At 64.6% G+C, this 15,940-nt stretch overlaps 1 protein-coding gene across 1 annotated transcript; it reads right to left on the minus strand.

Moving 5' to 3' along the window:
• Window positions 1-2,721: 2,721 nt before the first annotated feature.
• Window positions 2,722-15,785, minus strand: PIWIL2 (piwi like RNA-mediated gene silencing 2). Its single transcript, XM_068170557.1, has 21 exons — window positions 15,545-15,785; window positions 15,370-15,463; window positions 14,698-14,871; window positions 14,494-14,604; window positions 13,429-13,546; window positions 13,150-13,274; window positions 12,939-13,019; window positions 12,290-12,403; window positions 11,594-11,782; window positions 11,413-11,497; window positions 11,196-11,285; window positions 10,361-10,501; window positions 10,136-10,249; window positions 9,600-9,788; window positions 9,357-9,458; window positions 9,097-9,216; window positions 7,974-8,056; window positions 7,610-7,715; window positions 5,576-5,829; window positions 4,405-4,512; window positions 2,722-3,328 (listed from the first exon to the last, which is right to left on the minus strand). Exons 1-21 carry the CDS (start codon window positions 15,783-15,785, stop codon window positions 3,172-3,174), a joined length of 2,796 nt encoding a protein of 931 aa, XP_068026658.1. The 3' UTR covers window positions 2,722-3,171.
• Between the last annotated feature and the right edge of the window lie 155 nt (window positions 15,786-15,940).

Genomic DNA, 15,940 nt, shown 5'->3' on the forward strand with positions numbered 1-15,940 from the left:
CAGCCAGTCCCTAGAGCTGACCCCCGACCCTACAACGAGACCCCAGCCCCACAGCCAGTCCCTAGAGCTGGCCCCCTACCCTACAACGGGACCCCAGCCCCACAGCCAGTCCCTAGAGCTGCCCCCCTATCCTACAACGGGACCCCAGCCCCACAGCCAGTCCCTAGAGCTGCCCCCCTATCCTACAACGGGACCCCAGCCCCACAGCCAGTCCCTAGAGCTGCCCCCCTATCCTACAACGGGACCCCAGCCCCACAGCCAGTCCCTAGAGCTGGCCCCTTACCCTACAACGGGACCCCAGTCCTACAGCCGGTCCCTAGAGCTGCCCCCCGACCCTACAACGAGACCCCAGCCCCACAGCCAGTCCCTAGAGCTGCCCCCCTACCCTACAACGGGACCCCAGCGCCACAGCCGGTCCTTACAGCCGGTGCCTGCATCCCCATCTGCATCCCCATCCCCATCCCGGGGCTCAGGGCCCGCTCCAGCCCGGTCCCGCGGTTCCTCGGCGCCTTCCCCGCTGTGTCCCGACCCTACAGCCGGCCCCCTGGGGCTCCCCATCCCGCTCCGTCCCGGCCTTACCTCCCGCTCCGCTCTCGCCCTCGGTCCCGGGGCCGCTCCCGGTCCCGCTCCGCTCGCTCGGGGCCGCGCAGGGCGCAGGCTCGGCCGGCGGCACGGGGAACGCTCCCATTGGTCAGCGTCACTGCGGGCCCCACCCCCTCACCCCTCAAGCCACGCCCCCTGCGCCGCGCGAGCGCCACGGGACTCGCCGGAGGAGGGGGGCAAGGGGCGGGGGGGGAGCTGGCGCAGGGGGCACCCCGGGGACCCCTCCCAGGAGCAAGGGGCACCCCAGGGACCCCCTCCGAAGCACCTCCTGGGGACAAGGGACATCCCATGGACCCCTCCCAGGGGTCAAGGAACCCCCCCAGCATCTCTTGGGGATACCAGGCACCCCATGGACTCCTCCCAGGGGTCACTTAACCCCCCCAGCATCTCCTGGGGGCACCAGGCACTCCCAGAGAGATGAGGCACCGCATGGGCTCCCCTAAAGACCCCTCAGGGGTGCCAGGCAACTCATGCAGCCCCTCCCAAACACCCTTTGGGGGGGCACAGAGCACCCCTCAGTCCTCCCCCTCACCCCCTGAGGGCACTGGGCACCTCTCAGATGTCTCCTGGGGGGGACAGGGCACCCCTCAAACCTCCTCAAGCATCCCTTGGGCACCACTCAGACCTGCTCAAGCATCTCATGGGGGCATGGGGCACCCCTCAGACCTTCCTGAGCACCCCTTAAGGACACAGAGCACCCCTCAGACCTTCCTGAGCACCCCTTAAGGACACAGAGCACCCCTCAGAGCATCAAGCAGACCCCACTGGCAGGGCCATGACACCCCTGGAAGGGACTAGAGGGGGTGAGAGCCCCCCCAGCCTGCATGGCAGGAGCCCCCTCAGCTCTCCCTTCCCCTGCCAAGGAGCTGGCAGGGCCATGGCACCACTGACCTCTGGGGCCAAGCTTCTCCCTGTGCCAAACCCACCTGGGCTGGGGCTGCCAAAGTCCAGCAGGAGCAGCAAATAAAAAGGGGCTGAAAAGCTGCTGCTGGTGAATCATTAACCCAGGGGAAGGTGGTGCCAAGTGCTGCCAGCACCCTGGCACCCCTGTGTGTCCCCCCCCCCCACCCCCTCCATCCTGGAGGGCATCAGCACCCTCCCTCCAGCACCCTCCAGAGGGAGAAGCAGCAGCTGCCAGCAACACCTTTTAATGAAGTGAGCAGAGAACAGCAGCTCCCAGCAGCACAACACAACCCCCTGCCGACTGCTGGGGGCCCAGGGGGAGGGTGGGCAGCCTCAAAAGGGCCCAGGAAGAAAAAGCACCAAACCAACCCCCAACCCCAACCCCCAAAGCCCTGAACCAGCCTGAAGGAGCTGGCAAACCCCTGCTTGGCCCCTCAGGAGTTGGGCCTGGCAGGGCCAAAAGGCAGGACTGAGCCAAGGAGGTGACCAAGGCAAGGCAAAAGATGGCTGAGAGGGGCAGGGGGAGAGGGGCAGGGGGAGAGGGGCAGGGGGAGAAGGGCAGGGGGAGAAGGGCAGGGGGAGAAGGGCAGGGGGAGAGGGAGAGGGACGGGGGAGAAGGGCAGGGGGAGAGGGACAGGGGGAGAGGGAGAGGGGCAGGGGGAGAGGGGCAGAGCCAAGGGGAGAGGGGCAGGGGGAGAGGGGCAGGGGGAGAGGGGCAGAGGCAGGGGGAGAGAGGCAGGGGGAAAGGTCCAGAGCCAGGGTGGCAGTGCCAAAGCCAGGCTGAGAGGGCCAGGGGCAGGGTGGCAGTGCCAAGGCCAGGCTGAGAGGGCCAGGGGCAGGGTGGCAGTGCCAAGGCCAGGCTGAGAGGGCCAGGGTCAGGGTGGCAGTGCCAAAGCCAGGCTGAGAGGGCCAGAGCCAGGGTGGCAGTGCCAGGGCCAGGCTGAGAGGGCCAGGGCCAGGGTGGCAGTGCCAGGGCCAGGCTGAGAGGGCCAGGGCCAGGGTGGCAGTGCCAGGGCCAGGCTGAGAGGGCCAGGGCCAGGGTGGCAGTGCCAGGGCCAGGCTGAGAGGGCCAGGGCCAGGGTGGCAGTGCCAGGGCCAGGCTGAGAGGGCCAGGGCCAGGGTGGCAGTGCCAGGGCCAGGCTGAGAGGGCCAGAGCCAGGGTGGCAGTGTCAAGGCCAGGCTGAGAGGGCCAGAGCCAGGGTGGCAGTGCCAAGGCCAGGCTGAGAGTGCCAGGGCCAAGCTAAGAGGTGAGAAAAGCCGAAGTCCAACACTTGACTGAAAAGCTGAAACCCCCAGCTCCCCCCTCCACAAAGAACAAAGGAACAGCCCAAAGCCTTCCAGGGCTTTGCACCCAGGAGCTGCCCAGGGCAGGGGCTGAGCTGCACACACATCACCTCTGGGGCTCGGTTCCTCCAATCCCTTTAAACTGGGAGGACTGGAAAGCAGCTGGGGGGTGGGGGGGAGGAGGGAGGGAGCTGAAATCCCAAGAGTTGAGAGCTCCTGGGAGGTTGGTTGGAAGGTTTGTGAAGCATCCTCGAGGAAGAAAAGAAACTTGAGGGAGGGAGATGAAAGCAAACCCCAAAGCCCAGTGAGGTGGGGCGGGGGGAGGGAAGGGAAGGTGACATCCCAACCAAGCTCTCCTTCTCCTTTTGGTCTTTTTGGGAGCTAGAGGAAGAAGAGTCTGTCCCTGAGCTGGGCACTGGGCTCGTGGTGCAGGACCTGGCCTGCCAGGAATGCCAGCTTGTGGGCATACTTGCAGGGGGCAGGGACACGGATGGTGCCCGGCCAGTTCCAGTAGAGGTGGCACAGCTTGAAAGTCAACCTGGGGGCAGAAGGAGATGGGGCAGGGAAGGGGGTTTGAGTGCCCCCCAGCACCCCCAGGGGCACTGCAGGGATGGATCCTGCCCCCCAGCACCCCCAGGGGCACTGCAGGGATGGATCCTGCACCCTGCAGTGGTGCTGGCAGCTGGAAGCCAGGCCAGACCTGCCCCCCAGCACCCCAGGGATGGATCCTGCACCCTGCATGGCAGCTGGAAGCCAGGCCAGACCTGCCCCCCAGCAACCCAGGGGCACTGCAGGGATGGATCCTGCCCCCCAGCACCCCCAGGCTCTCTGGAGGGATGGATCCTGCTCCCCACCACTCCCAGGGGCACTGGAGGGATGGATCCTGCTCCCTGCAGCAGTGCTGGCAGCTGGAAGCCAGGCCACACCTGCCCCCCAGCACCCCAGGGATAGATCCTGCTCCCTGCAGCAGTGCTGGCAGCTGGAAGCCAGGCCAGAGCTGCCCCCCAGGAGGCTCTTCTCCTCCAGCACACAAGGTCTCAGGAGGTGCTGGGGCCCCAGGAGGCTGATGGCTGTCATCACCCTGCTGAGGTCTGAGCTGTGTTTGGACCTGCAGCACACTCCCTGCAAGCTCAGCTCCCTCAGCCCCTTCCCTTGTTCTCCAGACCCTTCCCCAGCTTCCTTCCCCTTCCCTGGCCCTGCTCCAGCCCTCAAAGTCCTTCTGGCAGTGAGGAGCCCAACCCTGAGCCCAGCACTCAAGCTGTGGCCTCCCCAGTGCCCAGCCCAGGGGCACCATCCCTGCCCTGCTCCTGCTGCCCACACCATTGCTGCTCCAGGCCAGGCTGCTGGTGCCCTTCTTGCCCTCCTGGGCACCCCCTGGCTCCTCTCCAGCTGCTGCCAACCAGCACCCCCAGCTCCTTCCCTGCTGGGGCACTCCCCAAGCACCCCACCCCCAGCAGCCTGCAGCCTTCCCGGGGGTCACTGCCGGCCCCGAGGGCAAACCTCATCCCCAGCTCCCTCTGCAGAACCTTCCAGCAGCTCCACTCTGCCACCACGGCCCCCCCCCAGAGGGGGTGCTGCCCACTGCAGGAGGCCTGGTGCAGGCCTGGGCCTCACCTCTGCAGGTTCTCCCAGCTGAGGCTGGTGGTGTTCAGCACGCAGACGTAGCGCGTGGGGTTGCTGCAGCCCTGGCGCGAGTGGTGCGCCAGCAGGAAGAAGTCCTGCCTGGGGGGGAGGGAGGGAGGGCAGGGGGGCTGCACAGCCTGCAGGGGGGCTGTTCTGCACCCCAGGAGCTGGTTTGTAACCAGGGGCTGCTTTGTACCCCAGGGGCTGCTTTGTACCCCAGGGGTTGGGGGCTTTGTCACCCCAGGTCTGTTTTGCACCCCAAGGATGGAGCTTTGCACATCGAGGTTTGGTTCCTTGCACCCCCAGGGCTCTTCCCTTGAACCCCCCCAGGGCTGTTCCCCTGCACCCCCAGGGCTGTTCCCTTGCACCCCCCAGGGCTCTTCCCTTGTACCCCCCAGGACTGTTCCCCTGCACCCCCAGGGCTGTTCCCTTGCACCCCCAGGGCTGTGTCCTTGCACCCCCAGGGCTGTTCCCCTGCACCCCCAGGGCTGTGTCCTTGCATCCCAGGGATCCTTCCCCCCAGAGGTGGCTCCTTGCCCCCCACAGGTGGCTCCTTGCCCCCCAGAGGTGGTTCCTTGCCCCCCAGAGGTGGCTCCTTCCCCTCAAGGGTGGCTCCTTCCCCCCAGAGGTGGTTCCCTGCCCCCAGAGGTGGCTCCTTCCCCCCCAAGGGTGGCTCCTTGCCCCCCAGAGGTGGCTCCTTCCCCCCCAGAGGTGGCTCCTTCCCCCCAAGGGTGGTTCCTTGCCCCCCAGAGGTGGCTCCTTCCCCTCAAGGGTGGCTCCTTCCCCCCAGAGGTGGTTCCCTGCCCCCAGAGGTGGCTCCTTCCCCCCCAAGGGTGGCTCCTTGCCCCCCAGAGGTGGCTCCTTCCCCCCCAGAGGTGGCTCCTTCCCCCCAAGGGTGGTTCCTTGCCCCCCAGAGGTGGCTCCTTCCCCTCAAGGGTGGCTCCTTCCCCCCAGAGGTGGTTCCCTGCCCCCAGAGGTGGCTCCTTCCCCCCCAAGGGTGGCTCCTTGCCCCCCAGAGGTGGCTCCTTCCCCCCCAGAGGTGGCTCCTTCCCCCCAAGGGTGGTTCCTTGCCCCCCAGAGGTGGCTCCTTCCCCCCCAAGGGTGGTTCCTTGCCCCCCAGAGGTGGCTCCTTGCCCCCCAAGGGTAGCTCCCTGCCCCTCACCACTCGGAGCTGGTGACGGTGTGGTCGAGGACGGTGCCGGGCGGAGGGGACCCCACCTGCTCCCCCATCAGGGTGTAGAACTTGGTGCTGATCTTCTTCTGCACCACCATCACCACCATGCTGGGCTGGTAGCTGTGGAAGCTGCCAAAGCACCTCTGCAGCTGGGGGACCTCGTACTTGAGCACGGTGTCCAGCTGGCTGTCGGCGACGCCGTCCCGGTACAGCACGATCTTCTGGGGCAGGAGGTGGTTCACCTGGGGGGGCACAGCAGCTCAGGGCCCTGCCAGCCCCCCCACACCCTGCAGGGCACAGCAGGCTGCAGCCCACCCAGCCCCCAGGCAGCTCTCACAGCTCACAAACTCAACCTCTCCCCAAGGACTGCACCCCAGAGGTTGTCCTCCTGCACCCCAGAGGCCTTTCTGTACCCCCAGAGGTTGTCCTCCTGCACCCCAGAGGCCTTTCTGTACCCCCAGAGGCCTTTCTGTACCCCCAGAGGTTGTCCTCTTGCATCCCAGAGGCCTTTCTGTACCCCCAGAGGCCTTTCTGTACCCCCAGAGGTTGTCCTCCTGCACCCCAGAGGCCTTTCTGTACCCCCAGAGGTTGTCCTCTTGCACCCCAGAGGCCTTTCTGTACCCCCAGAGGTTGTCCTCTTGCACCCCAGAGGCCTTTCTGTACCCTCAGAGGTTGTCCTCTTGCACCCCAGAGGCCTTTCTGTACCCCCAGAGGCCTTTTTGTACTCCCAGAGGTTGTCCTCTTGTACCCCCAGAGGCCTTTCTGTACCCCCAGAGGTTGTCCTCTTGCACCCCAGAGGCCTTTTTGTACTCCCAGAGGCCTTTTTGTACCCTCAGAGGTTGCTTTCTTGCATCCAAGAGGTCTTTTTGTGTCTCCTGAGGTTGTCCTCTTGTATCACAAAGGTCTTTCTGTACCCCCAGAGATGTTTTTGTACCCCCCAGAGGTTGTCTTCTTGCATCCCAGAGGTGGTTCCTTTCACCCCAGGCTTTCTGCACCCCAGGGGCTGGGTTTTTTGCACCCCAGGCTTTGCCTTGCACCCCAGGGGTTGGGTTTTTTGCACCCCAGGTTTCTCTTGCACCCCAGGGGTTGGGTTTTTTGCACCCCAGGTTTCTCTTGCACCCCAGGGGTTGGGTTTTTTGCACCCCAGGCTTTGTTTTGCACCCCAGGGGTTGGGTTTTTTGCACCCCAGGCTTTGTTTTGCACCCCAGGGGTTGGGTTTTTTACACCCCAGGCTTTGCCTTGCACCCCAGGGGTTGGGTTTTTTGCACCCCAGGCTTTGTTCTGCACCCCAGGGGTTGGGTTTTTTGCACCCCAGGCTTTCTCTTGCACCCCAGGGGTTGGGTTTTTTGCACCCCAGGCTTTGTTCTGCACCCCAGGGGTTGGGTTTTTTGCACCCCAGGCTTTGTTTTGCACCCCAGGGGTTGGGTTTTTTGCACCCCAGGTTTCTCTTGCACCCCAGGGGTTGGGTTTTTTGCACCCCAGGCTTTGCCTTGCACCCTAGGGGTTGGGTTTTTTGCACCCCAGGCTTTGTTCTGCCCCCCCAGGGGCTAAGTTTCTGCACCCCCAGGGACTGTTGTGGGGTTTTTTTTTTTGCACCCCAGCATTTCCCCAGCACCTACAAAGGCTGAGAGGGGGGGGAGGGGGAAGCCCACAACCCCAGGATGCCAATCCCACCTGTCCTGGCCCCTTCCCTGCCTTGTCAGAAGCTGCTTTGCTCATGCTGGGGCCAGAAGGCAGAGCTCAGCAGTTTGCTGCTGATAGGAGCAGAAGTGGAACCTGGCACTTCCCCCACTGCAAACGAAGCCCCGGGGAGGGTTCAGGCAGGGCCCGAGATAAGGAGGAGTCCTTGGGTTCCTGTGGCCACCTGCAGCCAGTCCAAAGGCCTCTGAGGACGTTTGCTGGCTCACACACACTTGGGCTGACAGGTCTGGGGTGGTTTTGCCCTGCTCTTGAGGAGAGCTGGGTGCAGGGTGAGGAAGCTGGCTGGGGCTGGAGGGGGAGGGGGGCAGGGCTCAGCCTCACCTCGTGGAAGCGCTGCAGGGCGTCGAGCAGCAGCAGCCGCAGGCTGTCGGCGATCTCCTGGTGGGGCATCTGGAAGACCACCCTGGAGTACCACTTGGTGAGGATGCTGGGGGTGGAGAAGGGCCAAGCATCAGCCCAGCAAGGCCCTGTGCAGCCAACCCCAGCCCCAGATGGGTGCCTGCGGCGCCCTCCCCGGGGGACGCAGCGGAGCCGCAGCAGGAGAAGCTGTGCCCCGAGGGCATGGAGCTGGGGCAAGCAGCAGCTTCACCCTCCCAAAGGTGGGGAGGCAGGAGGGAAGCTGCCCCCCTAAGCACCCCCAGGGCAGAGAGGAGGGCACCTCTCGCCCCCAGGGCACACCACCTACGGATTCATGCTGGCCACGAAGCCGATGACGGAGCTGGCGCCTCTGCTGTGGTACACATCCATCCCCACCACCATCAGCTGCTTCTGTTCCAGGAGGGAGTGTGGGGACAGCTTAGACAGCTCCAGGCTGTGAGGCACATTGCAGGCACAAACCAGAGCCCCCAGCCCCAGGGGCAAGCATGGAATCCTTTGGGTTGGGAAAGCTCTTTAAGATCATCAACCGCTCCCCAGCTGCTCCGAGGCTGGGGCTAAGCCATGGCCCTCAGCACCGCAGCTCTGGGGCTCTGAAACCCCTCCAGGGCTGGGGATTCAGCCCCCTCCCTGGGCAGCCTGGGCCAGGCTTCCAGAGCCCTTTCAGTCAAGAAGTTTCTTCTAATCTCCAACCTAAACCTCCCCTGGGGCAACCTGAGGCCATTTCCTTTTGTCCTGTCCTTGTTCCTCAGGAGCAGACCCCAACCCCCACCTGGCTCCAGCCCCCTAGCAGGGAGCTGTAGAGAGCCAGAAGCTCTCCCCTCAGCCTCCTTTTCTCCAGGCTCAACACCCCCAGCTCCCTCAGCCCCTTCTCTTGTTTTCCAGACCCTTTTCCAGCTTCCTTCCCCTTCCCTGGACCTGCTCCAGCTCCTCAATGTCCTTCATGGAGCAAGGAGCCCAACCCTGACCCCAGCACTCAAGCTGTGACCTCCCCAGTGCCCAGCCTGGGGGCACCATCCCTGCCCTGCTCCTGCTGCCCACACCCTTGCTGCTCCAGCCCAGGCTGCTGCCTGCTTCTTGCCCACCTGGGCACCCCCTGGCTCATTTCCATCTGCTGCCAACCCCCCTGCTGGGCACTTTCCAGCCACTCTGCCTCCAGCCTGGAGCCTTCCTGGGGTTGTTGTGACCCAAGTGCAGGCCCCAGCCCTTGGCCTTGTTGAACCTCATCCCAATGCCCTTGGCCCCCCTCAGCCATCCTGGCCAGACCCTCCTGTGGATCCTCCCCACCCTCAAGCAGATCAATCCAACCCCCAACCCTAAAGCTCCACTGCTGCAGCTTGAGGCCATTTCCTCAATGGAAAGCATCTGCGCCCTGGAGCTGACGAAGCCCCCAGCCAAGAGGGGGTTGTTTTTTTCCCCTCCCCGCTCCTTACCAGGGGGATGTCAACTCCCCACAGCTCCCCACCCAGCTTGCAGTTGATCTGCAGCAGGACTTTGTGCACCACTGCCCTCATCTTGTTCAGCTGGCTGCCCAGGGACTGCGCGTTGATGACCTGCGGCAGGGCAACCAAAGCAGAGGCAGGGAAAAGCGAGGCTGGAGAGGCTCCTCCACGGCTTCTCCATGGCTGAGTGGTTCCCCCTTCCCCTCCCCCCGCCCCCCCCCAAGCCCCACTTCCCCTCCCCCAAGCCCCACCTGGGAGGGCACTGGGGCGTGCAGGCAGCAGAGCTTCTTGATGGCCGCGTACAAATCCTCGCGGTTGCCGGAGATCAGGCAGAGGAGCAGCTGCACTCTGTCCTGTGGGGAAGCACAGGTTAGGGGCAGGGAGGAGAACCTAAGAAGACCCCCCCCCGCCCCAGCAGCTCCTCAATAGAGTCATCAACCTGCTGGGAAGCTGTGCTGCCCCCTCCCCTTTCCCCTGCAGGCTCCTCTCCTCACCTGGGTGTTGAGGAAGCTGCGGATGCTCTTGGCGTAGGTCTCGATGCGGTCGTCCTTCAGCTCCACCAGGATGGGTTTGCTGACCTGCATCCCAAGGGGGCTGCAGATGCTCTCCATGGTGACCACCAGATCCCTTGCCAGGTTCTGCAGCTTCCTGGGGTAAACCAGCAGCCAGTGACTCATGGAGACCTAGGAGAGGGGCAAGGACAGGCCTGGGCTCAGGGCTGGCCGCGCAGCTCCCGCGCCCTGCCGCGCAGCCTGGGAAGCTTGGGGGAGGGCAAGAAGGGCCAAAAAGAAACCTAAGGGACACACAACGTCTGATTCCTGCCCTCTGGAAGCCTTCAACCACTCCAGGAGGAGGTGGGAAAGCAGCCAGCATGATCACATCCCTGTAACCTCCTCAGGAAAAAACAGGCTGAAGGATGAAGCCAACATAAAGAAGGGAAGGGCTGCAGCCCGGCTGGGCTCAGGGGCGCTGCCAGCAGGGACCTGACCCACCCCAGCTTTCAAACAAGGAGAGCTTGTTGTGGCCTCACCGTGGAGATGGAGGCTTCCCTTGTGACCTCCTTGTTCCAGATCAGCTCCTCACTGGGGGTGAAGGAGCAGTGCCTCAGGCTGATCCTTTCGCTGGGCAAGATTCGGCCCTGGGTCTGAACAGAGTGGAAATGCAGCGGCAGGCAGCAGCAGCTGCAGAGCCAGGCCCCCACCTGCCTGAGGGCTGGAAGCTTTGGGAGCCCAGCAGCTGGGCAGCCCATCCCTACCCTGTGGATCCCAGGCTCAAGCCTCAGCCCCCAGCGGCTCAGCTCCTGCAGGGCCTCGGGGCTCTCCCTGATGCGGCGCAGGAGGACGGCCAGGCGCTGGCAGTGCTGCCGGGGGCTCTGGTGAATCTCCCTCATCACCTCCTGCAGCAGGGCACCAAGAGGTGAGCTGGGGACTCCCACACCCCCACCCCCGGGGGAATGGGAGGCTCTGAGCTCCCCCTTCAGCTCAGCAGTGCCAGAGTGGGTGAGCAGAGAGCACCAGACCATGGAAGCGCAGAATGGGTTGGGTGGGAAGGCAGCTCGGAGGTCATCAAACCCAAGCCTTAACCCAGCACCAAACCCTGGCCCTCAGCACCACATCTCCACAGCTCTGAAACCCCTCCAGGGATGGGAACTCCACCACTGCCCTGGGCAGCCTGGGCCAGGCCTGGACAACCCTCAAGAAGAAACTGTTCCTCATGGCCAACCCAAACCTCCCCTGGGGCACCTTGAGGCCATCTCCCTTTGCTCCTTGGGAGAAGAGCCCAACCCCACCTGGCTCCAGCCTCCTTTCAGGGAGCTGCAGAGAGCCAGGAGGTCTCCCCTCAGCCTCCTTCTCCCCAGCTCCCTCAGCTGCTCCTCCCCAGCCCTGCTCCCCAGACCCTTCCCCAGCTTTGTTGCCCCCCTCTGGCCCTGCTCCAGCTCCTCAATGTCCTTTTTGGAGCGAGGAGCCCAAAACTGACCCCAGCACTCGAGCTGTGGCCTCAGCAGCGCTGAGTCCAGGGGGACAATCCCTGCCCTGCTCCTGCTGGCCACATCACTGCTGATCCAGGGCAAGCCACCAGCATGCTCTGACCTTCACCATCCTGCTGTCCCTCCTCTTGTCAGGCAGGCCTGTCACGAAGGCCAGCTCGGGCACCAGCAGCACCATGTCCAGCTGACGCCGCTGGGCAGGGGGACAGGCACCATCAGCACCCTGCTGCTGCTGCCCCTCCCAGCAGGAGGCAGCACAGGGGCCATGAACAGACCATGGGTCTCACTACCCTCTCCCCAGCTCTCCATCCCTGGCTCACCCTCCCCTGTGGGGTGTGTTTCTCCTTGGGCCTGTGGACGAGCAGAGGCTGCTCCAGATCCCTGATGACGATCCCGTAGGTCCGGCTGGAAAACCAGCAAGGAGACGTGAGGCATTCCCGCTCCCAGGCATCAAACCCTTCCTCCTAGAGAGCTCCTCATCCCAAGGGATGATGTCTCTACCTGTAGTAGTCCAAGAAGGTGACCTCCTCCCCGCTGGCCAGGGTGAAAGTGCTCCTTGGGCTCTTGTCCCAGCAGATGTCGTCGATGCGGTAGGTGCGGTAGTTGTAGCGGGTGATGACCACGCTGCCCACCAGCTGCTTGGTGCACTCATCCTGGAAGCTGCTGGCACTTTGCCTGTAGATGCTCTGCCTGTGGGGAGCAGGGAGAAGAAGGAGTTGGGAGGAGGAGGAGCTGGGAGGAGAAGGAGTTGGGAGGAGAAGGAGTTGGGAGGAGAAGGAGCTGGGAGGAGAAGGAGCTGGGAGGAGAAGGAGCTGGGAGGAGAAGGAGCTGGGAGGAGAAGGAGCTGGGAGGAGAAGGAGCTGGGAGGAGAAGGAGCTGGGAGGAGAAGGAGCTGGGAGAAGGGAGGAAAAGGAGTAGGTGGAAGGGGTTAAGAGAAGGGGGGGTTGGGAGAAGGGGTTAGTTGTTGGGGAAGGAGTTAGTTGTTGGGGGAAGGAGGAGAAGGAGTTGGGAGAAGGGAGGAGAAGGAGTTGAAGAAGGGAGGAGAAGGAGTCGGGAGAAGGGAGGAGAAGGAGAAGGCAAAGCTCATGGTGATGCTCTCTGGTGGCCAGCACTGCCCTCACCAAGAGCTGGGCATGTGGCTGCTGCAAAGCCACCCTCAGCCCCCCAGGGCTCTGGGCTGTGTTTCCCTCCTCTTACATGAGGCTGAGGACAGATTCACTGGAGATCACTTTGTGGATGGCATCGACCAGGAGGAAGAGGCCTCCCTCCTTCTTCCGGATGCTGACAGAGTATCCTGGCCAGATCTGCATCCTGCCCACAGGGAAAGATCATGGAATGGGTTGGAACAGACACCAAAGCTCATCCAGCTCCAACCCCCTGCCATGGGCAGGGACACCTCCCACCAGCCCAGGCTGCTCAAGGCCTCATCCAGCCTGGCCTCAAACACTTCCAGGGAGGAGACATCCAGAACCTCCTAGGGCAACCTGTGCCAGAGTCTCCCCCACCCTCACTGTCAAGAACTTCTTCCTCATCTCCAGTCTCCATCTGCTCTCTTCCAGCTCAAAGCCATTCCCAAGAGTGCCTGGGACAGAACTGGAGCTGCCTGCCTGGCTCTGCCAGAGGAGCCTGGCTCTGCCAGAGGAGCTCCAAACACACAGGGATGGATTTCCCAGCTGGCTGCCAGCTTTTCAGCTCCTGCCCCCTCCCCTGTGCTGCAGAAAACAAGCCAAGAGGGCTGACCTGGCACAGGATTCCAAGTTTCCAGCCTCACATTCCTGCCTGAGGGCAGGCAGGGCTGTCCCCAGCTCACACTCTTGGGGAGGAGCAGACAGTGCCCAGCACCCACCTGCAGTGCTGTAAAACTGCAGCCTGCTCTGGTTCAAAGAAACTTTTCTCCACAAGCTTCATATCCAAGATCCTCAGCACCCTAGGAAAGGGAAAGAGAAATCAAAGCAGGATGGGCTCAGGATCAGTGGGAAGGAGGAGGAGGAGGAAGAAGAGGAGGAGGAGGATGGTTGCTCCCCTGGAGCTCAGGGAGGGTCCCAGCTGGCCCTCACCTCCGGAAAACCACATTGTAAAAGGGGATGCAGAGATCTGAGCTGGGCTCCAGGACCTTGGTGTTCTGGATGGTGATGGTGATCTCTTCCCCATCACCTCTCCTGTGAGCCTTCACACTGACCTGCTGCAGGGCAAAACCCAAAGTGGGGTCAAGCCAGGGGGGTTGCTCTGCCTCCTCCCCCCGCCCAGGGCGGGCTGGAGATGCCAGGGGCAGCAAGCCCACCCTCTGAAGTCAGTGAGCAGCACCTCAACCCGGTGCAGATGGCATCAGCCCTTACCTGGGGAAGCAGGATGGGCAGGTAGAGGATGGAGCCATCAAAGGCAGTCACATCCCCAGTCACTGCCTGCTGCTCCTTCAGCATGGCGAAGCGAGCGCTCCTGCACTCCACCTCGGGGCTGCCGGAGACGGGGACACAGCAGCTGCCACCCCTGGCCCTGCTGATCCTCCTCTGCCCCCCAGGGAGACCCTGCTCAGGGGCCCCAGATACCCACCCAAGGTGGGGAGAAGCTGGCTGGAGCTGGTCTGCTCGGCTGCCCTGCAGCATCTCTGCCCCACGGCCGCGCCAGCCGCTCCATCTAGCGGCTGCCGGCCTGGGAGCAGGGAATGGCTTTGGGTGGAAGAGACCTTGAGGATCACCCAGACCAACCTTCAACCCAGCACCACCAGGGCCACCAAACCCTGGCCCCAGGGGCCATGGCCACAGGGTTCTGGAACACCTCCAGGGCTGGGGACTCCACCACCTCCCTGGGCAGCCTCTGCCAAGCCCTGAACACTCCTGCAGCACAGAAATTGTTCCTCATCCCCAACCTAAACCTCCCCTGGGGCAGCTCGAGGTCATTTTTGCTCTTGTCCTATCACTTGCTCCTTGGGAGAAGAGAGCAACCCCCAGCTGGCTCCAGCCTCCTTGCAGGGAGCTGTAGGGAGCCAGAAGGTCTCCCCTCAGCCTCCTTTGCTCCAGGCTCAGCACCCCCAGGGCCTTCAGCTGCTGCTCAGCAGACCCTTCCCCACCTCAGGCTCCCCACAGGGCCACCAGCCTGCAGGAACCAGGGGGACCTTGAGGCTCCCTGAGGATGCTCCACATCTTGAACACCTCCAGGGCTGGGGACTCCACCACCTCCCTGGGCAGCCTGTGCCAGTCCCTGACCACTCTTGCAGCAAAGAAATGGTTCCTTGTGTCCAACCTAATCCTCCCCTGGGACAATTTCAGGCCCTTTCCTCTCCTGCCCTCATCTGGTGCTAGGGAGACCAGACCCATCCCCACCTCACTGCAACCTCTGCCTGGGGCACCCCAAGCCTTTGAGGCGCTGTGGGGCAGCCTGGCACCACTGTGCCCCCCCGATACCTGAAGGTGACGTGGTACTGGTAGACAGCTTCGTTCTGGCAGTGGATTTTAACTGAGTTGAGCCCCAAGGGCAGGCTGATTCCTTTTGCTGTGGTCTTCACCTGCAGTGCCCTGGCAGAGAGGCGGCAGAGCCCCCAGCCGTGACCCTTCTGCCACTCAGCCCCCCACAGGCGCAGGGCTGGGGCTCGTGGGTGTGCCACTTACGGTCTGCTGGCAGCCTGGGGGGTCCCTGGGACAGGTGGGAGCCGCAAAGAGGGCTGGGGTCCCGGAGGGGTGGGCTCAGGAGCAGAGCAAGGCTTCCCACGGGGCAAGATGGCAGCGGGGGCTGCGCTCCGGGGGGGGTCAGGCAGCGCGTCCCCTCTGCCGTGACACAGCAGCCTGCGGCCCCAGGGCACCACAGATGAGCTCCAGAAGACTGGGGACACACTGGTGGCTGCAACACCCCCCTGCCCCCCCCCCCCCCCCAAGCAAGGGACTCCCCACCAGCACCAACCCCTGGTGCAACCCCCCCCAACCCCTCCAGCCCTAGCAGCCAGGCCCCTGTGCCCCACAGGCCGCGGGGTGCTGCCTGCCTGGAGATGCTCAGAGCCCGCACCTGCGGTGCCGAGCTGGCCACGGCCCCAAGCCGGCCAGGGCCCCAAGCCGGCCAGGGCCCCAAGCCGGCCACGGCCCCAAGCCGGCCAGGGCCCCAAGCCGGCCAGGGCCCCAAGCCGGCCACGGCCCCAAGCCGGCCAGGGCCCCGGGCTGCTGAGGGAGCAGAGCAGGAGCTGCTGACACCCCCAGGGCGCTCCCCAGCCCACCGCCACCGGGCCTGGGGACCAAACCACGAGGCCCAGAGGCTGGAGCAAGGCTCGAAGGGCGCAGGGAAGGACTCACCGCGGGCCCGCGGGGAGCGCTGCCACCCCCTCCTCATCCTCCGGGCCCGGGCCCGGCCAGGCCGCAGCCCCCACCGCAGCGCCGCTGCCACGGCCTGTGGGAAGGAGAGGCCACCGGTGGAGGGCAGGGAGCCAGGCCTGGCCTCCCCGGCCCCAGCCCGGCCACGGTCACCTACCGAGGGGATTGCTGAGCCCCCCCGGAGGGGGACAAGGCTGCTCGTGGAAGCCCAGGCTGCGGAGCAGGGCGGAGAGCGGCGCCACGGAGGGCTTGGGGCTGGGGGGAGCGGGGCGAGCGGGGAGGGGGAGCGAGGGCTGGCATTGGACACGACCCGGCAGTCCCTGCAGCCTGCCCTGCGCGGGGTCAGGGCCGGGGCCGGGGCCGGGGCGGGGTAAGCGAAACACTCGCCGCGGCTCCATGGCCGCCCCGTCGAGGCGGGCGGCAGGCGGCAGGCGGCAGGCGCCAAGCACCGCCACGGCCCCGCCCCCGCCGCCTCACTGCGCAGGCGCAGCCGCGGGCCCGCGCCCGCCCGGGGAGCCGCTGGCTGGCCGCGCTCTCCGCCGGAGCGCCCCCT

Source organism: Melanerpes formicivorus, unplaced genomic scaffold (assembly GCF_026170545.1).
Source record: "Melanerpes formicivorus ecotype bairdi unplaced genomic scaffold, bMelFor1.0.p_v2 SCAF_424, whole genome shotgun sequence".
Lineage (NCBI taxonomy): Eukaryota > Metazoa > Chordata > Aves > Piciformes > Picidae > Melanerpes > Melanerpes formicivorus.